A 25,028-nucleotide genomic window follows, 5' to 3' on the forward strand; every position below is an offset into this window, starting at 1 on the left:
AGGTGATCCTCATTGCCCAGTACTGGCCTTGACAGGATTGGTTCCCATATCTTTGGTCTCAACTGCTCAGTCCACCCTGGACTCTGGCTCGCAGGCAGAATCTAATCTCTCATCCTTCCAGCATCCTCACTTAGACTCCTGAAATTAACTGCCTGATTACTCCACTTCTAACGATGGCCAGGGACACCAGGTTTACAGATGATGTTCATATTATTTCTGCTTCACAAAAAGCCAGCACCAGAAGAGTGTATTAAAGTAAATGGAAAAGATTTTCTTAATGGTCTGTGGAGAAAGGTTCGGACCCTTTCTCATCCCCTTTCCCTCTATTCCAGGATTCCTGACTGAACTATTCCAAAAAGTTTCTAGTTTTCAATAATCAAAATTCAACTGGCAGCCATTTCCAATTTTCACATAGGCCATAAGGAGACTTCTGTAGCTTTGTTAAAGGTGTCTAAGGCTTTCCTTAAAGGAACTTTTTTCTTCGCCATCCAATTCAAGATCCTGTCCCTCCATGGGACATCACAGTGATGCTTCAGAGTATCACAAAGTCCCCCTGTTGAACAAGCAGATTCAATGGATCTTAAGTTCTTGACATGAAAAATGATCTTTTTGGTAACTGTCATTTCTGCTAAGAAGATTTCAGAACTTCAGGATCTCTCATGTAAACCACCTTATTTGTTTTTTAAACCAAATCCATCTTTCATCCCTAAGGTGGCATCCAAGTCCAACATAAACCAGACTATTAGTTTGCCTGTATTCCTTCCTAAATATTCTAAAAAAGGAGAATGTGCATTACATTTACTTGACATTTCTAGACAACTTAGATGTTATTTACATAAAAATAAGAATTTTAGGAAATCAGACCAATTAGTCATTGCATTCTCTAAATCTTACCTGAGACAAGGATTTTCCAGTATTACTCCTTCAAGATGGATAGCAAGCTGTATATCCTTTGTTTAAGAGAAGTTATGTCTAAACCTCTCTTACAAAATGACAGCTCATTCCGCAAGAGCAGTGGCACTTTCTAAAGTTTTTCATCATTTTCCAACTCATGAGATTAGCGCAGCTGCTACATGGTCTACAGTGCATACCTTTGTGTTTCACAATAAACTGGATATACAATACCGAGCTCATTCCACCTTTGGCTGTGCTGATATGGGGAACATCCTTTCATAAGTCCACCCTGGAAATCATGTATCTAGGGATTCTGTCCCAAAGGCTGAATCAGACAAAAGTGGACAACATTGGATACAAAAGTTATGTACTTACCATAAAGATAGAGCCATGTTGCACTATTTTTGTCTGGTTCAACATCCAACATCCTTCTAAATTATCACCTTCAGCTCCTTGGAGAATGGGTAGCATCTAGGGGAGTCTGCTTGCCTCTAACCTCAAAAGGTTAGTTAGCATGCTATCCATCTGGTATCTTTGTCCTTCATTTCTATTGATTTTTTTTATCTGTCTGTAATTTTATTGCTTATTAAATATATTTTTACATGCTGAGCTAATTTGACAGTTGAGAGGAATTATAGGCAGGGGAGGAGTCAGAGTCCTGGATCCGAGAGTTTGATTTTGCTGAGGCTGGATCTGAGTCAGATCCGAGTCCCAAAGGTTGAACCAGACAAAAATAAGACAACGTGGCTCTATCATTATGTACGTGCATAACCTTCATTTTTCCCTTCTTTTCAGTTTGGTTAGGGGCAATTACCACAAGCTTCCCCACAGACTGGATTTACTCACACAAAACAGGGGGGGTTTGATGCACCCCAGTTTCGACATTCTACAACTAACTACCTGGATGATAGAATTTTCATACCTTTTCAGCACCTTTTTTTCCTGAGGATGTGCAGGTAGGTACTGAAGGAGTCAAGAAAACCTGCTGCAACAAAATCATACATATGGGTAAGTGGAAAATATTTCCTAGTTGAAAACAGTCAAAGACCCATGATCCTCTTCAGATTTGGCTGCCTCTGGTTCATGATTATTTGTGTGACTACTCTCCCGTGGTCTTTTGTATTCCATTATCAAGGCACATTTGTCAGTCATTTCTGTTTGTTTGCCCATGGATTCCCCCCTTTCTAATAATGTTTATGCTAAACAGTTTTTGAAAGAGGAGTTACATATTTATCCACCTTGAAAATAGGTGCATCTTCCTTGGGATCTGAGCTTGCTGCTCGAAATGCTTACCCAGTCTCCATTTGAACCAGCTTATGATGATGAATTGAGGTTCTTAACTTGTAGAGTTTTTTACTCATTGCTCTGACATCTGCTAAGAGAGTATCTGAGTTACAAGCTCTGATGCTTAGTCAACCCTTCCTTGTTTTCTACAGGGACAGGGTTTCTTTGAGAGCAAATCCTACCTTTATGCCTAATGTGGTCTCAAGAATCTTTGTCAGACTATTATTCTCAGTTTTCTTCTCTGGACAGCTCAGATACTACCTAAACAAAACTTGAACTATCAAGAAGGCTTATCAGCTATTTGTATGCTATGAAGGTACAAGGATAGGACAACCAGTTTCAAAACAGACAATTTCCAGGGGGTTGTTCCATACTATTACCTTTTGTTTTACTGACCATAATAAGCCACTTCCAGGTCGAGTTACAGCCCATTCCACAAGGGCTTTGGCTTCTTTGGTGGCTTTCTGGAGCAGGATAGACTCCAGACGTATTCTTGAGGCAGCAACATTGTCCTCTACACACACTTTTACAAAGCACTGCAAACTGGATTTCTTTTCCAGGTCCAGAGCAGGCTTTGCTAGGACCTTTCTTCAGGGGCTCCTGGAGTCTAAATCTATTGGCTTCCTCCCTTTTTTTCTTTTTATTCCCTAAACTGTGATAATCTACACATATAGATTAGGCTACTCTAACAGTAATCTTAGTACAGATGTGTAAATGAAACTTACCATAACAGTAGATGTTCTAATCGATCATTGCTGCAGTAACCTCACCTCCCATCAGCCCCATTCTGTTGCTTATATTTGCTTGGGTGTGAATTTGTTCACCGTTTTTGTATACAGTTACTGTTTATTTTGTTTCCTAGCATTGTTCTTCAGGGCTCTTGCCTCCTTCCTGGGCAAAAAATGCTCTGAACCTTTTTCCACTCCCTCTGGTTTATTGAGCTTTGCTCAAGCTCCTTAAATTTGATGTGTGTGGAAAGTACCCTTAGGTTTTGGAAGCTAAATGGTTGCATTGTGGTGGGACCCACATAGCTTAGGCAACTGCAACATTGATCTGTGTTTGAACATCTACAATTATAAACACAATCATTTCAGGCTTACAGTAACACTGAAGTAATCTGTACTTTCTCGATCAGTTTTATGATATATTTGTTTGTATGAAGTTTTTGTCTAAAACTATGTTGTTATCACATGGACAGTACTAAGCAATAGCACCTAGGCGATGGCTGAAAGTGGTCATAGGATCAGTCCACCTACTCATCTAACAAAGATTAAATAAATAAATAATCATTGTAGAAGCTTTACTGCCATACTTAAATCCATCAAGGCCCTTAGGCTTCTGCATAGTCAGGTGACTGTCCACATTCTCTACAGTGGTTTAAAGACAAATCCATTTAGCATGCAGACTGAGGTGAAGTAAAACCTAATCTGACATTAAATATTCAGTGAAGAGGTATTCATTGTGGACATTTATATTCAAAGATCAAAATTTCAATAAAAAAGACCAACATTTTTAAGTTATTTGCCACTGGCCTGTAATATGGTGATGATTGGTCTAGTCCCCCCCCCCCATCTTTTTTATTATAAAAAAAACTTCTTCTTAAAGAAGTTGTAATAAGTGAAAAAGTCACTGGAAAGATTTAATAAGTGAAGTATTGACTGCTAAAGTGTTTGGGAGTTATTTTCCTTTCATGAACAGTTTTAGAGACAGAAAAAGTGGCTAATTGATACTGGACCAAGGACTCCTCGTGAGAACAGCTGGTGCTTGATTAGACACAGGCCATACTCTTTTTTTTTTTTTTTTTACATCTTCCAGGCTTGTTTCAACGCATCTTTTAGGATGTATAAGAAATGAAACCCCTTTCTAGTTTGGAAGTTGGACAAATCCAAAAACTTGATAAACTCACCAACCTGGGCATAAACCCTTACGTCACAAGACGGATCGCAAACTGGCTCTCAGACAGATCCCACAAAGTAAAAGTAGCGGGATCTATGTCTGAATCCAGACCAGTAATGAGCGGTGTGCCTCAGGGTTCTGTCCTGGGGCCCCACTTGTTTGGCATATACTTCTCAGAAGTACAGGCAAGCACTGAAGGGCTGTGGCTGACCAAGTTTGCAGATGACTGCAAACTGGGTGCTATAATAGAGTCTCCGGCTGACATGGATATCCTCCAGAAGGGCCGTAATGAGACTGATGCATGGTGTCAAAGCCATGGTCTCAAGCTAAATGCTAAAAAATGTGTAGTAATTCCCTTTGGAAAAAACAGAGTACCCGCGAACTACCACATAGGAGGTAACCCCCTGAAATCTGAAGAATTAATAAGGGATCTAGGGACCCAAGTAGATAGTCAGCTTTCCTTTGATAACCATGTTGCCAAGGTGGTTAGAAAATCCTTCTATGTGACCCATCTGATCACGAAAGGGTTCGCATCAAGATCTAAGGATGTAGTGGTGCCCCTCTACTCTTCTCTCATCAGACCCATTATTGAGTACAGTGCACCAATTGGAATGTACCTGGCTAGGCATCTCCAGCAGCTGGAAAGACCACAGAGGTACCTCACTAAGAGGATTACCAGCCTCAAACAGTTGCCCTATGCAGCACGATTGAAAACACTAAGGCTTTTCTCTGTTGCATACCGCCTTCTCAGAGGCGATCTCTGTCTAACATACAGAGCCATGTCCAACCCAGAACTGTTGAACATGCTCCATCTTAGCAAAACCAAATCTACTCGAGCTACACGCTCTAGGGATATAAACCTCAGCACAGCAATGAATAGAACATGCTGGAGGGATAGATTCCCTTCGCAAAGACTTCCCTTGCTATGGAACAAGGTCCCGATCTACATAAGACAGAGCCCCTCACTATTACTCTTCAAGAGGAACCTTGACGAGTGGATTGGTAACAGAAAGTTCACACCAGGGATCATACCAACAGCTCTACTAGATAGGGGCCAAGGGTACTAGCTGCTAGATCAAGGGCCTAGGGAACTAACCAAAGGGGCGGTGAATACCGCACAACGTGGCTGGGCTAATATATGCCTTCGGGCAGATAGCCCAGTACCAACCTATGAACCTATGAACTTTTGCACTCTATATTTGTATATGTTTTATTTATTTTTTTATGTATTGGAGCTTTTCTCCTCAGGTCTCTGCTAAAAAAGGGTTTCTTGCCCAGTCAGACTAACCAGATTAACAAAGTCAAATAAATAAATAAATAGAAATCTCTGGAAGAGTGAAAATGCACTTACCTGCTTGTTCATGAACACATATATGATAGGATTATACACCGTGGCAGTTTTTGAGAAGTAGGAAGGCATAGATGCCAAAGTGGGGTACAGCACTATGTCTTTGTTTGTAGCAACAACCACGGCAAATGAAGCATATGGAAGCCAGCAGATTAGAAAAGCCATCACCATAGCAATTACCATTCTAGTCACCTCTCTTTCAGCACGCTGTGTTGTTTCAGATTCTTTCTGCTGTGCTGCAACCTGTGGAGATTACACAAAATGAAGTCTGTGAAATAACTATACTTTAACTGACTTAAACAAAAGACCATTGCTGTCAGAAGAGTTGGTTAGGGTTTATTGCCATAGTTATTTTTATACTTGCCAGGTATAAGACTCTTAAGAGTAAAGGTACCAGATATAGGGGCAAGCATAGCAACTTATTTTATAGTAAAGCAATAAAATTGTTTGTTAGCATTCTGGAAATTCAAAAGCCTCACAGGTGCAAAAAAAAATCAAATTTTGGTGCAAACTGCATAAATTAAATTTTGACTTAAACAGTTTCCAGTAATAAGTCTAAACCACTATTATCGTGCGTCTTTGCTATTTATACAATATAGTTGACTTACTAACTTTTGCGCATATATCCTTCTTTTTTTAAGAAGACATGAACAGTAACTGAGAGTTTCTGTGATAATTATTTTAAGATTTTTCAAACATTAATCTTCATTGTTCAGGTACTCTGATAGCTATTAAATAATTTACCAGGATATTGTTGATTCATTGTGTTTATAATGCAGTGTAGTTTGTAGGCATTATCCAATAACTGACTTATCTTTTCCTGTTATTTCTGGTTTTGCTTTTGTCGAGTGCGTTGGTCAAAGTCGTAAGTGATTAATTTTGCATGTTAGTTGCTGTAGAGCATTCTGTTCTGTTTAATTACAAAGTATTAGGGCTCAACACACCTCTGTTCCCTGAACAGAAAAGAAAAAAAGCAATGAATTACTGCAACTAAGAGAATGAAGAATGAGGTTAGCCAGCTCCACTGCTACTTTGGTTTAATGCTCTGATGATTACATTTTGGTGCCACAGGTCTGATTATTGGTTTGGGTGCAAGAGGTTTCCAAATGAGGAGCTGGGATGGAAGGCTGGTAATCTTCTGTCCCACCTTGGGTGGTCAGACATATGCTACACATTCATCACTTACGCACTCATTTAATTATTTCCTGCTCAATAAATAGTTGTCTTTATAGTCTAAGTGAACCACCATGGGAAGAACTTTTATCCCAGCATATGACACTCTTTTTATGGTGGCAGTGGAACACTTTTGTTTGTTGTAAAATATTTTCAATATATAAATTACTTAATACTAATATTTAAATTTAACATGGAACCATTTTAATTTTAAAGAAATGTTTAGGCACCACTAGATTTGGTTTATGGTTTCATTATGAAAGCAATTATGAAATATTTTATTTTTGAATGTAATTTTCATAGAAAAAGTTAAAACTGAGCATACTATCCACAGAAACACAGTTTCACAAATGTTTTTTTTAAGAAAGCAAATGACCACTCCAAGAAACTAGTGGAGTGATTTATTTTATTTATTTAACTTTGTTGACAGGGTAGGCGGACTGGTCCAAGGACCCTTTTCATCCACGATCTGAGTCAGTGACAGAAATGTTACGATAAAGTAAATCAATAAAGGACACAAACAATTTATAAACATTATTGTATGTATGCAGAAATATATCACAGGTATACATAAATTGGTAACAGAAACTATGTAGTGCTTATTTAACTATTGACAAGTACAAAGACTGCCATCTGTATCTTTCAGGCAAGAAAAGAAATTGAGTTACAGTGGAGAAAGTGTGTTGGCAAGGAGAACCTCTCTATGCTATAGAGAGATAAAGTGCTCAATATGTTGTAAGTGACTCAAGTTTGATTAAGGACTCAGGCACCTGTAGGAGCTGGCAGGGGAGGCTGGGACTGAGCAGCCATTGTTAGCTTCCCATCTTGCAGGAGGGAGGCAGCTTTGCTTTCCACATGGTGACATCTAGCAGGAGTACTAGGTGTCTACCCCATGGAGCTTGAGTTTATTGACCTTGTGCTGCGAAGTGCAAGTCACACCGTGACCTGAGGGGGATTCAGCATATGAAGACATGTTTCCTGTTGGAGAGGAGCTATAGCAGAGCTTGGAAGAAACACTGCAGGGGATGGGGTGCTGCACCTGAGGAGAGGGTAGCCACCCGCAGGACTAGCAAAGCTGGCCTGCTCTCTACCACCCCACCTCTCTCCATAAGCAGATGTCATAGGGTATTCACTGACAGAAAAGACTGACTGGAGGGCTCTTGCTTGACTGGGAATCGCCAGCTGCCATGTCTTCAAAATAAATGGGGCAATTGGGTGCAGCCAGACCAGCAATCAGGCTCTGTCCTGCAGGCAGACAGAAAGAAATTGTGTGGTGGCAGTATTGCCTACCAAATAAAACTACTAAATTAGCTACTGTGGCTGTCCTAATTTAAACATTTGAATTTAACATATAATTTTGTTTAACTAATCTTCTGTCCCACCTGTGCATTTGTAGTACTTTTTCTTGTGGTCCTGAAGTTCTTCCCTGAATGCATGGCAGTTATTTTATAGTCTTGGCTTTTGTGGAAGGCACTACCAGGAGAGGTACCATTTCAGCCAGGTTTTTGTACCTTAGTGAATATGTTGATATTTGGAGAATATTTTCCCTGAATGGGGGTGGGGGGGTTAGTAGTCTGAGTTTAGCAGTATGAATGACAGCGAGTTTAACAGCATAGTGCCCGCCCCATTATAGTTAACTAGTTGGCTTTAGCTACTGAGACACAGTGATGTTGTCTTGCACCTGACAGTGAAACAAAACCTGAATATTTTATTTTCAGTTGCCTGTAGTAATGTAGTATTCTCTGGAGAGTTTAATTCAATAATTGATAAGGCACACATCTCCAGGGTTAGCAGGTTACTTAGCTTATAAGAATATTAAAGTGGTGTTAATACCTTTTCTTAACTAGTTTATCTCTCTGGTGGGTAAATGAGATTTCTTCACCTAAATGGACTCAGGTTTACCTGAGCATTACAGGATCCCAGAAGGTTGGTAATGGACAGTTGGAGAAGACTGTAGTGTACATGGCATACCAAATATACAACTACTGACTTACTGCTACTAGCAATCTTTTTTTTTGTCAATCAGCAATTTCCACAATATACTTAGATTATCCTTGTGTCTGTCCTGTAAAATTCAGATGAACATACCATAGTCTAATATTCATATATTTGTTGTATATAATGTGCAGTTTGAGGCTGGTAGGGAGAAGGCAGTGTTATTAATAAAAAGAGAAAAGTGAAGGGGACCTAATAATGAATCTTGTGGGATGCCTACCATAAATAAAATGCAGCTATAATTACTGTCTGAATGTATTTTAAAAAAAATTCTGTTTATAAGGTGGTTTGAGAACCATCTTAAAACATGTTCTACAAAGCCAGTTTTAAGAACTACTGGCAGAAGGAGGCTATAGGTTCATGTTTAGTTACTAGACTTGTGGTCCAGGAGACTATTGAAGCGCTTAGCCCAATTTCCTAATTGTTCCCGAGCACTATCTAGTTAAGTGACTTGTTCAGAGTCATACAACAGGCAAGTGAAGGCTGAGGGAACCTTAGGCTGATGGACTCAAGCACTAAGGGAACCTTAGGCTGATGGACTCAAGCACTAAGGGAACCTTAGGCTGATGGACTCAAGCACTAGGTTACAGGAAGCAGCTCATTAACACTTCATGGCCTGTATACGCCATGGTCTGAAACAGTTCTGTTTAGGTCAATAAATAATGCCCCTGTAATGAATCCCTTCTCTATATTGGCAAATATAAATTTGTAGAGAGCTGCTGAGGTGATAAACCCTTGCCTGAACCCTGGCTGGTAAGGGAATAGCATAGTGCTGGTAGTAGCATTATCTAAGATGTGTAAGCAAATTAACTTTTCTTGTACTTCAACTAAAATGCAAATGTTGCCGGGATACTTTAAATCTGATGGAGAAGATGGATTAGCTGTTTTTGGAAGAGGGACAGTGATGACATGGTTAAAAGTGTGAGGTAGTCTACCAGTAGGGAGAGTTGGCTTAAAAGTACATATGAACAGCTTTGCTTTTACATGATTTCCAACCCTGAGAAAGGTGGAGTGAGATATATGTAGGAGGATGTTTTAGATGTAATACATTTTTAACATTTTTGTACTGTTTTAAGATATATTAATGAGGCATGAAAGGGGGTGACTGAGATTAATTAGTAAAATCTGGGCATTGAGGTGCCTAATCTTACAGCCAGTTTGTGAGGCTGAATAGAGTATAATCCAAGGATGCTGATTTTGAATACAAGTTCAAAGTCTTAAGCAAAAAGTTGCTGCAGAGAGACTGAATATCAGATAGTTAAAAATGTAAATTGTTATTTATTTATCTATTATTTATTTTATATTTGTTTACCGAGATAGTCTGACTGGATACATGTCCATTTTCAGCGGAGGCCCGGGGAGAAAAGCTCCAAAAAGACATTCAACAAACTGTTACATTTTTACAGTTTAAAACACAAAATAAAACACAAATAAAAGGATTTTTACACAGATGTAAACAAACCCAAAAACAGATACACAAACAAATTATTATATTTTTACTCAGATGTAAAATTCTGGACAGTGTTTTTAAGAATGATAGGGTATTGAATGCCTAGTAGGCTAACCTGGTAGTAGATCCAAGGATTTATAAGTTAAGAAACAATAAAGTGTAGGCAGCAGTCCTCCATGTGCACACGAGTGATGGTTAGAGTTAGACTGGATTAGGACAAGGACATAACCATCGTTTTTTAAAGTACTGAATTAGACTTTTCTTAAACTGAGGTAGAGAGAGTTCAGATGTGAGATTAGCAGGAAGAGAATTCCAAGTTTTGCCAACAGAGTTAGCAAATAGAGATTTACCGGCTGTGTTGTTGGATTTGAGAGTTTGAAGTAGTAGTCCTTCAGATGAACGAAGTGCGCTAAGGTTACTGTAGGGGGTGATGAGGTTTTTAAGTACAGGGTATTATCTGGTTGGTACAGGATCTTGTGTGCAACTATTAGATGGTTAACCTGAAGTAGGTTGGGCAGTTCAAGCCATCCTAGTAGATTTAGGTTATGATAGTGATGAGTTCTGTAGGCTGCATTGGTAGCAAATCTAGCAATGTGATTGTAGCTGGTAGAAAGTTTATTAAGGTCAGTTTTGCTGAGGTTTGTAAATAGAGGGGAAGCATAGAGGAGGGTGGAGAGTAGATGTGTACGAGCAATTACAGTTCTGGCTAATGGCATTAGGAAGGGCTTGATCCTATATAGTGAGCCAAGTTTTTTATTAACTGTTTTAATAGTTTTATTGATATGCAGCTCAAACTTAAGGTTATTATCTATTATAACTCCTAACAGTTTGGTTGAGGAATCTGGGGAAATAATGGTGCCATTGTTGGATTTTAATGTAAAGGTTATAGGGGCAGACCTGTGAGTGGGGGAGAAAATCAGCAGTGTGGTTTTATTAGGATTTAACATGAGACAATGGTTAAGGAGACAATTTTCAACTGTGTTAAAAGTATTTTGGGATAGAATCTACAACTCTGTAGGTGAAGTGTCAGAGCATACTAAAGTGGAGATCTCCGCATATTGAATGCATGTTGCATTTGGGATGACCTTATACAAATCACTGATGAAAATGGAAAATAACAGTGGACCTAGTATGGAGCCTTGGGGTACTCCGAGGGTGATGGGTAAAAGGGTGGATAGTTTGCTCTGCCATAAGACAGCCTGTTGTCTACCACTGAGATATGATTGAAACCATTAGATGGCCTGGTCCTCTAGGGAGATGGATTTCAAATTGTTTATGAGTATTTGGTGGTTTACCATATCAAAGGCTTTTGAAAGATTGAGAAAGATAGCAGAGGAATGTTTATTATTGTTTCGGTGTTGGTTAATGACGCTAGAGAAGGAGAGGAGGGCTGAGGATGTACTATGGAATGTTCTAAAGCCATGTTGGGTGTTGGCTAGAAGATTATTATGGATAAGATTGTTCAGGAGTTGATTGTGGATGAATATTTCCATAATTTTAGTCAAGGGTGACAGAATAGCTATGGGTCTATAGTTTGAAAGTTCAGTAGAGCTGCCCCCTTTATGGAGTGGGATGACATGGGATATCTTCCAGATGGAGGGAATGGATGCTTCAGTTATAGTTCTATTGATCAGGATAGTAATAGGGAATGCTATCTGCAGCTTTTTGTAGATATTTTGCAGGGAGGAGATCAGCCGATAGGATGGTAGGCTTTAGTTTTTTAAGTAATTTTTGGACCAAAGATGTGCAAACTGGCTTGAAGTTAAAGGAGAGTTGGGAGCAGGGTGTAGTGGCCGGAGAATATGGGCATCCAGGGGATAATTGGTTGGCTAGGTTCTGGATGGTTGTTGTAAAGAAGCTGTTAAGGGTATTGGCAATTTCTGCTAGGGGGTTTTGGTTAGAATCCAAGGGGGTAGGAGTGGAGGACTGTCCTGGACTAAGGATCTTGTTTATACCTACCCAAAACGTTTGTGGCTTGTTTTGGTGTTTTTCTTGTAGATGACAGTAATAGTTTTTCTTGTCTAATGTGGTGGATTTTTTTGTTTCATTTCTTAGCTGTCTGTATCTAAGTTGATCTATGGGTTTTTTTTGTGATCCTCAAAGTGGCCCAAGCCCTATTTCTAAGTAGCATTTTATGTCTGGTTTCTTTTGACAGCCAAAGAGCAACTTTTGTTTTATTTATTTATTTTTATTATTTATTTTTATTTATTTATTTGTTATTTGATAAATTCATTAGTCAGAACCACAGTAAAAAAAAAGAGTTGCAGGCAGGTGAGAAGAGCAGAAATTAAGATGCAGAGCATTCAGAAATATCTACTTGTGTATTTATATGCAGCTATGTATCCCCCCAAATGAGTTCTGTACTACATAAATACTAGTACATAATTTTTACTGACAAATTTATGCTCTATTTATTTTATTTATTTAACATTTATTTACCAGGAAAGTCTGACTGGGACAGATCCCCTTTTCAGTGGAGGACAGGGAGAAATGCTCCAGATGCATGTCTTTGGAATGGATTAACATGCTTTATTTCCAACTAATTAAGAAAGGCTTATAAAAGGAGGTCAATTATTCACGACACATTAAGTCACAGTTATTAGGGCAAGTCCCCATCTTTAAAAGATAGAGTGGTGTAAATGTCCTGTATTCTAATGTGCAACATGTAAGTATATGGCAAAGTGTAGTGAATATTATGCTGGGGAACAGAAATTTAATCTGGGACAGAAAATTATATCAATTATATTTGTCAGGATGGTTATGTGTTTTATTTAGTGTACATATCTCCTGATGTGTATAGATGAGACAAAAAGATAGGTTAAGGATAGAACATTAGAGATATCAGAAATAGAAATTTATAGATTCATAGACTTTTACTAGGCCATTGTCTCGTGGGGCCTTTCTAAGCCTAGCTAAGTTTTTCTGAAAGAATAATGATGCTCTGCGTCTAAATAGGACATTGATAGCATTTATAAGCTACCTCTGTCCATAAAGGACAAGGGTGCCAGGCCTGGTGTAAATTTCATATTCCCCATCCACTTGTCTAGGTTGTGCTTAAACTGGGTAATAGACAAACTCAGATTCACATGGATGGGAAACCTGTTCCATAGGCGGGGCAGTCTCAGGGATGCATATCTGTCTTTCCAGCATGTTCTGTTTAAGTCACAAACAAAATTCAGGTCCTTAGACCTTGTATTTCTGGTACTCTTTGACTTACAAATATGTGGGAGATTCATAAGTGTGGGGTTTGGGGATGCCTTTTAAGCCAGGCATAGATCACCCCTCATCAATCTATAGAGACTGAGTAGAGGGGAAGGGTTTTAAGACTCTCTTCATAAGGCAGGTTGGTTACGCCTTGTATTCTTTTTGTAAGGAAACTTTGAGGTCGCTCTAGTTGCTGCATATGCCTGGTCAGGTACATACCAAAGGGATAATGACCTCTTTGGACCTAAATGCCATGCCCTTATGTATAAGTTGCCCAATACAAAAAGGACTTCTTCACCACTGTGGCCACATGGTGGTCAAAGGTAAGTCTACTGTCTATGTGCGTACCCAGATCCCTGACCACTGGGTTGACTCTTAGGGGCATATTACCAACATGGTAATTAGCTGGGATGGTTAATTTCCAAAATGGGTACAATTATGAATTTCTTAGCATTGAGTTTAAGACCATGGCTTTGGCACCGTTTGTTAGTCAGAGATAGAACTTCTTGAAGAATGCTAGTGTCGGCAATGGAGTTGATAACAACCCCCAGCATGCAAACTTGGTCAGCCATAAACATTCAGAATTTGCTTCCATTTCAGAGAAATAGATGCCAAAAAGGAGTGAGCCCAGTACCGAGCCCTGGGGAACTCCGGTAGTGACTGGCCTCTTGGTGGAGGTGGCCTCACCTATTTTGACCTCCTGGGTCCTATCAGTGAGCCAGTTGGCTATCCAGTGGATGATAAAATGGTTTATACTTAAATTAGTGAGCTTGTCAATAATGCCTGAGTGGGGTGTTGTATCAAAAGCCTTGGCCAGGTCGAGATAAGCTGTGTGCACAATCTTACCTTCCTCCAGTGCTTTGGTGACCCTCTCAAAAACGTGCAGCAGATCTAATAGGCATGATCTTCCTTTAACAAAAATGAGCTGTGATGGGTCCAGTGTTTGCAGGTTACTTGTATCCTCAGTAATCATGCCCATGATGATTCTTTCCATGGTCTTACATAGGAGGCAGGTAAGACATATAGGCCTGTAGTTACCCAGATTAGTGGTTGGACCTCCTTTGTGTAGGGGAATTACTGTAGCCATCTTCCATTCCTTGGACACAAAACCTGACTGAAGGCTCCAGCTGAAAAGTGAATCAAATGGACCAGAAAGGTCATGTTTCATGATATTTATTAAACATCCTGGGATGTTATTGGGACCCATCAATGCAGTGTTTTTGGCTTTGGAAAATGCATTAATGACCTGTTCTGTAGTAATGGTTGGGGGGATTCTGTTAGGTGATATTTCCTTTGGACTACTGGGGGAGTGAGGGGAGAAATTTGAGCTGAACCTGTCAACCAAAAGGTTAGCAATGGCCTCTGGTTCAGTGTGGATGATGCCATTTCGAATATGTTCTGTGCATTGTATGTTTCCTCTGAGGTTACAGACATAAATGTGGAAATGTTTGTGGTTGTCCTTTGCCTGAGAAGCTATTTTTTTCTTCAACTTTAGCCTTTGAAGTATTAATTAACCCTCTTAGCTGCTTCCTGTTTCAATTGCTCAGGGGTCTTTTAGTGTGTATAGCTTTGTTGTTCCTATACTTGGTCAAGATTTTTTTTTGTTGAATAACTGATTGATATTGTGATTCCACCAGGGTGGCTTGTCTTTTGAGTTTGTCTTATTCTTAATATGAGTGGGCATAGCTCGCTTTATACAGCTACCATTATAGCTGTACAGAGATTTTGTAAATAGCTCAGTGTATTCTATGGTGTTTACTGGTTTTGGACAAGTCATTTAGCAAGACGTGTTAGACTATCCATATAGTAAAATGAATTTCAAATTTCTGGTCATGGTGCAGCTTATTAATAGAGAACATCATGGAACAAATAAAAATGATATATAAAGAATCTAATTATTTTTTGAAATATAAAACATATCAGCCTCATGAGTTAAACCGTGAAATAAATTGAAATGTATAATAATTTGATAAGTAAGATCTATAAAATCAGGTTGAGTAATTATATGTAGTGATCGTGTAACTTCAGAAATAATGTGTAGTGATCATTTTACTTCATTTCACTATATAAGCACCCCATTACATTTTAAAATCTTTTGTCATCATCCCCAGGCTGAGAGGCACCAGATACGTATACTTTTTTACTTTATGTAATAAAAGTTGTGTTTTAATACAGCAAGTGGCGTAAGATTTTTCAGTGTATCCATTGCTCCATTTTGTGGTTATATGATCAGAAAAAAATATTATTCATACATACCCTGGGGGAGGACACAGAAACCAGCAAGAGTAAAGCAAATTATAATGTGCTCAATAATTTTCCTTAGCCAGTTAGGCAAAGGGTAGAATGACACATTTCCTAAATAGGGGCATCTGAATTATAGAAGTAATGTGGGAGAAGAAGGTTAGAATGTTGTCGGAACTGCCCTTAAATTGATTTGCTTAGTGGATCACTTCAAACAGAGGAAGTTTCTTCAGAATTAAAAAAAAGAAAGACAGAATAAAAGAAAGAAAACAGCCACTGTGTGGGGTTTGGGAAGAAGGTTGGAACTTAAGGGCTCATGACACCATCAGTAATGAGGAGAATGTACATAACAAGAACAGGAATTATCAAAAAAATGGATTGTCGATAGTACAGCCCCAGAATATATGGTTTCACACCAGCAAGCCTTGTCAGCAAAATCTGATTAAGCTATTTCGCAGGTGACTGAAATGTTGGATTGTGAGTAGTAAACATAATATGTCATATCTAGTCTTTAGCAATGTCTTCAGCTTATTTCCAAACAGAACATTTCCAGCATATTTAGATGACTGAATGGGTGACAGAATGCTGAATTAAGTTACTAACTAGTAAAGTGGAAAGGCATTGAAGATGCCAGTTTAGAGACTGATGTCTGAGCTAAAAAGTGTGATAAACAATATATTGCAGGCTAGTTGATGGGACAGTCCTATTTAAAGAAGTCTCTCACAAAATTGTGGTGGGTATAGTAGGAGGGTAGGACTGCAGGTAGCAGAGGAACTCTGTAAATGGTATGAATGAGGGGAGAATAGAGTTAGAAAGTAGTTCTACAGATGGGAAGAATGGCTGTGTGACAGCTAACTTTTAATGTAAAGTTATAATTTTTACATACATGAAAACACCTTGAGTATTTAGGGGGTGAACAAGGCTGATGTTTCATGTATTTACATGATTTGGATTGATTGTGACAAGTAGCCTAAATGTGACCTGACAATGTAAGAAACTGTAATAAAAACTAGAAATGGTGGTATTTAAAGCAATAGTTTTTCTTATGTTATGAGTATACAAATGCTTTAAGAGTGTTCAAATCACAGTGCAGAATATACACAATACTACAGAAACCATTATTTTCTGTCAATTTTCAAACAATTTCTTTTGTTTCTTGGGGTGCATATTTCCCCTATTAGTTCTGTTTTTTTTCCTGAAGTTCTGTTTTGACTGGCATTCTCTGAATGGCCATTTTTAGTTTGCTTAATGTCGGCAAAGCTTTTTAAAATGATTGCCTACAAGCAGGTGCTAGAATACTTTGATAGCTATAATATACATGTCTCTGAACAGAACAGATTTAGGGCATGTAAAAGACTGTTATTGCCCTCCTTACTTTGTCAGATAGGGTATTCATTAATTTTGATGAATGTGAGCTCAAATGGTGCCTTTTGCAGACCTGAGGAAAGGTTTCATCTTGCCTGATCACTTGCTGGTATGTCAAACTAAAAGAACAGAGTTTTGGTGAGCATCTCCTTGGATGGCTCAGAAGCCGTCTGTCCAGCAGTGTAAGGTAAAAGTAGTACACTTCCAGTCATCTGCCAAAATATCTCATGAGGGCACCGGTGACTTGGTACTCAGGCCATTTTATTTTTCTTCTCTGTCAATACCCTCACAAGTGCTTTTGTTTAACATTTGGTCCCCTTGCATACATATGATCTGTTTCTTAGATCCTTTCTGCTGTACCACCAACAAACATACAAACTTCCCAAGGACAAGACATGAGGAATATGTGGGACTGGTTTTCTGCAAGGAAGATTATTATAAATACTAACAAAACAAACCTGATGCTATTCTGCTTACCACAAAAACTTACTGGCACTGCTGGTTTCTCATGCCCGTTGGCAACATGTGACTTTAAATATCTTGATATCTTGTCTCACCAGGAATAAATGGTTTTACTGAGGACCACTGCGAATTTGGTCAGAACCATCTCAGTGAATGATGTGTCACTAAAACTTGTAACTTTCCAACTTATAACTTATTATAGTTTTGATAAAGTGCTACAGCTTTTGGATTATATATAATAAATAAGAGGTGCCGGTGAAGAATTTTGTTGAAGCACTATTTGCTCGGTCAGTCTTAATTGAATGGTTTTGACTCAGGGGTTACTGCTGAGATGACAAATATGTAGTTTGACCTTACAAAAAACTTTGACCCAAATACTGATTGGTTTCCCAGAAGATCACGAGGCAGCTATTTATAGTTAAATGCATTTTGTTGGCTAGACCGGTCCCTTTATACCACAGCCTGTTTTCCATTGAGATCTAAGATAGTATTTTTGCTGACTGGGTAAACTGGACCAGGCCGACATGGAAAGTTTCCTGCTTTTCTGAGTGGATAGAGTTTTGATTATTTGGTACTATGTTGGATAAAAGAACACTGTTACTAGAAGTGAGCAGTGTGGAGATGTATCATTTGTTTCTAGGTGATTTTATTCTTCGATACCAACAAGCAAACACTTTGTAGTATAAAAGATTCCAAATTATTTAACACAGATGCCATCAGCATTTGCCCATGTGTTAATTTGTTTGCCCGCATACCTGTTGATCATCAAACCTCCTCTTAATTAGAGAGTGCCCATTTGTTCCTCCACTCTGGGGATTCCACCCAGTGCTGAGAGCTGTCAGAGAGGGGCCATCTTTGAGGCAGCCACGAGGGTGATTTGTGCTCTTACAGGCATTCTAGCAATGGCAGCATTTTGGGTAGTCTAACTGACCTCTCTGCAGAAGGGGTCATATAAACGGCTTTGCCACTGTGGCCTATAATGCCCCCCTTTGTGAATCTGTACTTTCCTGTACACTTGCTATGAAGGCTGCCACCCATTGGTGGCTTGGTAAAACTAATGCCCATTCCCAGGTTACCCTTCTGCATTGCTGTCCCTCCTGTGAGGGAGAGTGACAGTGTGTGTGGCTGAGCCTGTACCTTTCTCCACCAGGATGCTTCTGCCCTATCCTTTCTAGCAACATCATCAGTCCCTTGAGCTGTGAGGTGAGCTCATTGCCTGAGTTGTAGTGAGGCCTTTATCTAGCTATGTCATCAGCAATGGCGATGTGGAGCTCTACCACTGCATATCTGGAAGAAATCGCTGTAAGAGGGTACTGGAGTGAAATGCTGAGTGTACACTGATGAAGAGGATGCAACAAATAATGTCAGCATGCTACTTTACTAGTGGCTGGAGAGATAAATTAAAAGGCCTATCTGAAATACCAAAAAAATTACTGCACACTGTCTAGTCCTGTTTTCAAATGCACTTTGGTATCTCCCTTCCATGACTACATGAGTGAAATCAGATCGTGGCAAGCACAGTGGTTCTCTACTCATTGAAGGAACATTGGCAATAGGCTTCTCAATAATTTTGCCACACTAGCTGGTTGTCAGGTATCTGAATCCACATCAGGCCACTGAACTCTTAGGGCATCTGTGGAAATCTTACAGAACTGAAGAAGCTAGCCTACTAGTAAGCAGCAGAATGTGCATTTTACTTTATGCTAAAATAAGAGTGGAATGATAACAGGCAAAAATAAAACTATTTTAATGTGGTTAAGTTAAAATGCTGTGTGTTGTATTGTTTATATAGAACACTGTAGATTTCTGGGCCCACAGAATAGCAAGTATAAGCAAGAATTCCTTCATAAACTTATGAAAAATTTCTCTTGTGCTTTGTTTTGAATACATTGTTTGTTTTACCAAAAAATGTTCTGTTACCTGTACATCTGAAATACATTTTGTTCCACAGTCCATTAACAGCAACACACCTTGCATATATACGTTATGTTATACTTTACTGAATATACTTTTTTCACTTCTGAGGTTTTTCTTGGTGAGATTAAAGTAAGCACAGGTGAAGTTGTTATGAAGGACATTTGCAGTTTCCTGTATTAACTCTACAGTATGTATAGGCCAGATTCCAAAAGAGTTGCTCTCAGTGTGTCTGCCTTGATTATGAAAGACTTGCTGTCAGTGTTGTGAGTTATGCAAGTAATAATGCCTGACAGGGTGTGTGTTAATGTGTAATTAATGCCAGCTTGTCGGAGGGCCTCTGAACCCCTGGAAAGGTGTTAATTACACATTAACACACACCCTGGAGGGCATTATTGAGCTTAGAGAATGGGCTGTCTGTAAAATTGTTGTGTTTTACTTACTTATTTATATATTTTAAGGATCTATGTTAGATTATCGAAGTTCTGAAACTTTGAAATTCATATGGCCGAGACCATATGATCGAAGTTTCAGAACTTTGAACATTTAAAAAAAAATAAAAAACAAAAAAATTCTATTTTTAACGGTTTTGCAAGTGGGCAAAACCCCTGCACTCCTCACCTGGGTGGTTGCTCTCCTCCCCTGCTAATTAAATATACCAACTCCAAGATTGCACTACATTGCGGAAAAGGGTAAATTTCCCATTCCATGCTGTACTATGATTTCTATTCAAAACATCTGAAGTTTCAAAACATCAATCATATGGTCCTGAGAATATGACTTTCGAGGTTTTGAAACTTCGGTAATCTGATAGGCATCAATTTTTCATTATAATATTATCTTTTATATATTTTTGATGTAAAATAGTTCCTCCTCCTAATGTTTCAAAGTTGCTGTAGTATATGTCGATGGTGTTACAGGAAGTATTTTATATCCAAAATATATCATTTTTAAAAAATATCTAGATATTTACTATATTTTTTGGTCTCTTACTACTAAAATGTGTGGTTTCTTGCCAGTTATTGGGATTGAAGTCACTAAATAATGATATTCATGTGACTTTCAGACTTTATTTCCTTCAGAAAATTCATGTTAATACAAATCCTACTACTTAGCTTACTTTGTAATTTTTACAAGTACAACATTTAAAATCTATTCCAAGTTTTGAGCCTTTTCCCCCCCTTTATTTCAGGCCATCATTCAGATTTCTTGAGCTAAAAGATCAAGATATAGGCAAACTTCTTATCTGCTGCTGCCAGTGGTCCATCATCTCACTGTCTCTCCCTCCCTCTGTCACACACACACACACACACACACACACACACACACACACACACACACACACACACACACACACACACACACACACTCACTCACACATTTGCACTTCAGAAAGATGCATGCTATTATTAAAGGAACCTTTTTAAGAGGAATATGTTCTTGTTTTCAGCCTTTGTTCCCCCTAATTTTAGGTTTTATCCAGTTAACTTGATCTAAGAGGTGAGATGTATGTAAACCTCCTCAGTGCTGCTGTTACTCAATCTCTTCCACTCTTCCCTTTCTCTCTCTCACACATACACATCTCAATTTCATGCATGAAAACATGCATTCACACACACAGACAGAAAGACACAAACAGAAACATACACACACAGAAACATAAACATACACCCACACAATTTTTTTCTGTTATATATAAACAGCAAAAGTGTTACTTAACAAGTGTAAAATAACTGCTCGATCGATTTTGGTTTCACTCACATACACGCATACAGTCACACACAGACATAAACAAACATAGTTTTGTTTTTCAGTTTTTTTATATATTTTACACTTGCTAAACAGCAGAAGAGCTGCTTAATGAGTCTAAAATAATGGCGGCCATTAGGTTTTTTTCAGTCTGACCTCCATGACAGCTTGATATGCTGCTGTGAAGTGGCAGAGTCATTTTTCAGTGGGCATTACTTGTACATTAATACCCTGCTGGAGAACTTTCATTCTCCAATCAGGGAGCTGATGTACAGTTTGCCCATTCTCTAATTTAGTGTAAGTCCTATCTATAAACAGGCTTACACGCAGAGCCGGATTCCAAAAGACCTGTTCTCAACCTGCTCTCACTGTAAGTGGTGACTTGTACTAAGAGTAAGTCTTTTGGAATTGGGCCCTTTGGTTTTAGATGACATGGGTGTGATCCATAAAAAGCAGTTGTGTAGTCAGCACAGGAGTCAAAGACTTATTTTATCATCTACTACTGTCAGTAGTTGAATCCTATCCATTTTGTTTGCCACTATATCTTCAACTTCAACAGAGTTTTTTCCTTGGGCAGAAAAATATGATATTATGCCATCTGGTTGTGAAGCTGCCTGTGGAAATTTTCTTTTTTTCTGCTGTCATTAAATATTGAATCACAGTGGAATATGCACATGGCTATAAAGTGTTATATGGTGACTATCTCATGTGTATACACACACACACACACACACACACACACACACACACACACACACACACACACACACATACACGCACGCACGGACAAACACACACATATAAACATGCACACTCACACATACATGCACCATCATATACACGTGAGCATCCATGCACATATGCATGAGTGGGTGCGCACACACACACACACACACACACACACACACACACACACACACACACACACACACACACACGCACATGCACACACACACACACACACACACACACACACACACACACACACACACACACACACACACGCGCGTGCGCGCGGACAAACACACACACATACAAACATGCACACTCACACATACATGCACCATCATACACACGTGAGCATCCATGCACATATGCATGAGTGGGTGCGCACGCACACACACACACACACACACACACACACACACACACACACACACACACACACGTGCGCGTGGAGAAACACACACACATACAAACATGCACACTCACACATACATGCACCATCATACACACGTGAGCATCCATGCGCACGCACACACACACACACACACACACACACACACACACACACACACACACACACACACACACACACACACACACACACCACCTTCTCTGAAGAATAGTAGTGTGATGCTTCCCTTACAAAACAGAAATATCCTGCCTACTGACTCACCCAGGTTTCTGACCTTGGTGTCTATCTTAGTGAAACAAAACAATGTCACAGATCTCTTTGGCGTTGGGCCAGTTAAAAATCAAACAGATTTTTAAAGATTTGGCATCTAAGTAATTTACCATATTTATCAATTTGGTATCAGGACATTAGAAAAATAGCATACTAGAGTACAGTAAAGTCATCATCACTGCTGTGAACTTAATGCTCTATTATAATAACTTGATCTTTAATAACAAAAACTAGGTAGTACTTACAGCTCTAAGCGTGACTAACAGACTGGCATAGGAAAAGAGAATCATGCTGAGTGGCATCACGAAACAGGTAACAAAGAGTGCCATTATATATGTGTTATTGTTGGTACCCCCGGTGTACCAGTTGGGACCACAGGATGTTCTCAGACCTTTAAACAGAAAAAAAGTTAAAAGTCATTTTAGTATCTTTTAACTTCTCACATAAGGGTGGTGTTATTTATTCTTCAGCTATTCATTTTACAATACACACATTTTCAGTTTCTCTCTCTCTCTCCCTGTATCAGTATGATGCTTCTGTCTGTTGACTTCCCCACTGTCTATCAAGAGAATTACAAGAAACTTAATTTCCAAGATAGATCTATGGTGAGGTGTTGCCTTGCATTGTTAAATCATGTTGCTCTTATTTTGTATAGCATGAGATGCCAAACACATTTAACTATTAATTAATGCTGTATGTCCCTATGCCATTATAGACAACTGTAAACAAAACTGTAGGCGTAACTACATTGATATGTGTAGATGATGTACACTTAATGCTACATTTTATCTAAAGAGTGAATCATTCTCACAAAAATATTAAATTCGACCCTAAATGCTTAAAATCCTGAGCATTGGATGGTGGTTATCTATATTCCTGATTCTTAATGCCAGTGTTAAACCTTTGCAAGATCTCATTGAAAATGGTAGTACTAATTTACACTTCAAAATTTAGACACAAATGACCACCAGAGGGCTGGATTACAAGAACTGTCTACTAAAAGGGAAAGGCTGCTTTAAGTGTTATAAAGACCCATGCCCCATTCCTATACAGTTTTTGTAAGATATGTCAATGCAATACTGAAAGCAAGCAGTAACTGACAAGTTCTGTAGGAAATATGCTTCAGCACCTACTAAAATTTACAGGCATTGCTCCAAGCCTAAAAAGGTTTTGTCAGACTTTAATAGTGAATCACAGCATCGGGTGAGTTAAGTGCCACGATGCACCTTGCCCTAGTCTATTCTTATTTATCTGGGCCTTTTTTTAGCAAAATGCTTTGAAAATTTTTTAGTGTTTCCCCTTGTTGATGCTGTGAGGTAGGATCCATGGAGTTTAATGGACGTATTTCTGTTCATGTGCAGCATGCTTCTATTAACATCTATAGGCCCATCTCATGTATTCCTTGAGTTAATTGTATTGAAGTTGTAGATCATTTTAATTTTCAGTGGCATCAGCATGGGGAAAACAAAACGTTTGAGAGATAGTTCTAAAAGTGTAGATGGAAAACATTTGCTGATGGGGTGAAAATGCTACTTGTGATTGTATGCAGCACATATGATGTGTGAAAGACAAGTCATTGAAGTGTGACAAATCAGTTCAACATTGCACTAGTGCATCACAGCAGTTCAGAAACACTAAGTGCCAATGAATCTCATGTGAACTATGCATAGCCTAAGATACAACAAGGCATATGACACTCCTGAACTGCAGTGAAGTAGAGTTGTGTGTACATAGTATTGAAGGGGGAGAATGATGTGTGCATCATGCTGCAGTTTATTAATGTGTAAAACCTAACTGATCAATTTTTTCCATCCATTGAATTCAGCCTTGGAAATTTGCTAACTTATCCTTTGGCTATGTGATCCCAGAGTAAAAAGAGTATTTACTCATTATTGACAGGTTAGTCCCAGTAACATCCGCGGTGGTGCAGCGGTAGCGTTGTTGCCTCACAGCAAGAGATTCTCCCGTTCGATTCTCGGCTGGAGTGCAGGGAGTGCCTTTTGTGTGGAGTCTGCATGTCCTCCCTGCAGTTGGGTGGGCATTCGAAAGACATGCATAAATGGACGTGCCTTCATTGAAGGTTGAACGTTGAGCTGGCACCTCGGCGTTTGTGAAAATCTACTGTCAATCATTAGCGGACCGGAGTTACGCTGTGGTGACCCCTAACCAGGAAAAGCCAAAAGGCAAACATTGACAGGTTAGTCCCAGTAGGCCAGTGTCCTCTTTTCAGGAGAGACCCAAGGGGGGATTTTTACTGACTGGGGGAAATTTGGACAGGATATTGATGAAATTCCACCACTTTTTTCTTGCTGGGATGTTGTGGAAAGAAGGAAGGAAAACTTGATGTGCTGTTGAGAGACATGGAAGGGTGACAGCTGCTGTTTTTTGGTCGCAAGTGACAGATCGCATTGTTGCTGTAGAGGAATATAAGTGTGTGACAGCAGGAAGGAAGACAGTGTTAAATCAGATGGTTTTGATCACCATGCTAATAGAGGAAATTGTATGCCAAGATTGCAGTGGTTTCTAAAGAAGTGCATCAGTGTCTTTCCAATAAGATGAGTGAGAAGCATCAGCCTCTGTTGCTGTTTTTTTCTAAAGGACAGCAAGAGAAAGATAGGTACTTTGCCTGGGAAAACATCATCTGT

At 39.0% G+C, this 25,028-nt stretch overlaps 1 protein-coding gene and 1 long non-coding RNA gene across 2 annotated transcripts in view; one reads left to right on the plus strand and one right to left on the minus strand.

Moving 5' to 3' along the window:
* LOC122787525 (pinopsin-like) overlaps nucleotides 1-25,028 on the minus strand; it is a 150,353-nt gene that overhangs the window by 71,970 nt on the left and 53,355 nt on the right. Inside the window, exons 3-4 of the mRNA XM_044054284.1 lie at nucleotides 22,629-22,774; nucleotides 5,426-5,665 (exon numbers count right to left, since the gene is read on the minus strand). Of these exons, the coding sequence (XP_043910219.1) occupies nucleotides 5,426-5,665; nucleotides 22,629-22,774 (386 nt within the window). The remainder of the gene's footprint in view (nucleotides 1-5,425; nucleotides 5,666-22,628; nucleotides 22,775-25,028) is intronic.
* Nucleotides 1-25,028, plus strand: part of LOC122787526 — a 131,878-nt gene that overhangs the window by 32,390 nt on the left and 74,460 nt on the right. The gene's annotated exons all lie outside the window — the stretch shown is intronic.

Source organism: Protopterus annectens, chromosome 13.part0, assembly GCF_019279795.1.
Source record: "Protopterus annectens isolate FY-2018-M chromosome 13.part0, PAN1.0, whole genome shotgun sequence".
NCBI classification, from domain to species: Eukaryota; Metazoa; Chordata; order Ceratodontiformes; family Protopteridae; genus Protopterus; species Protopterus annectens.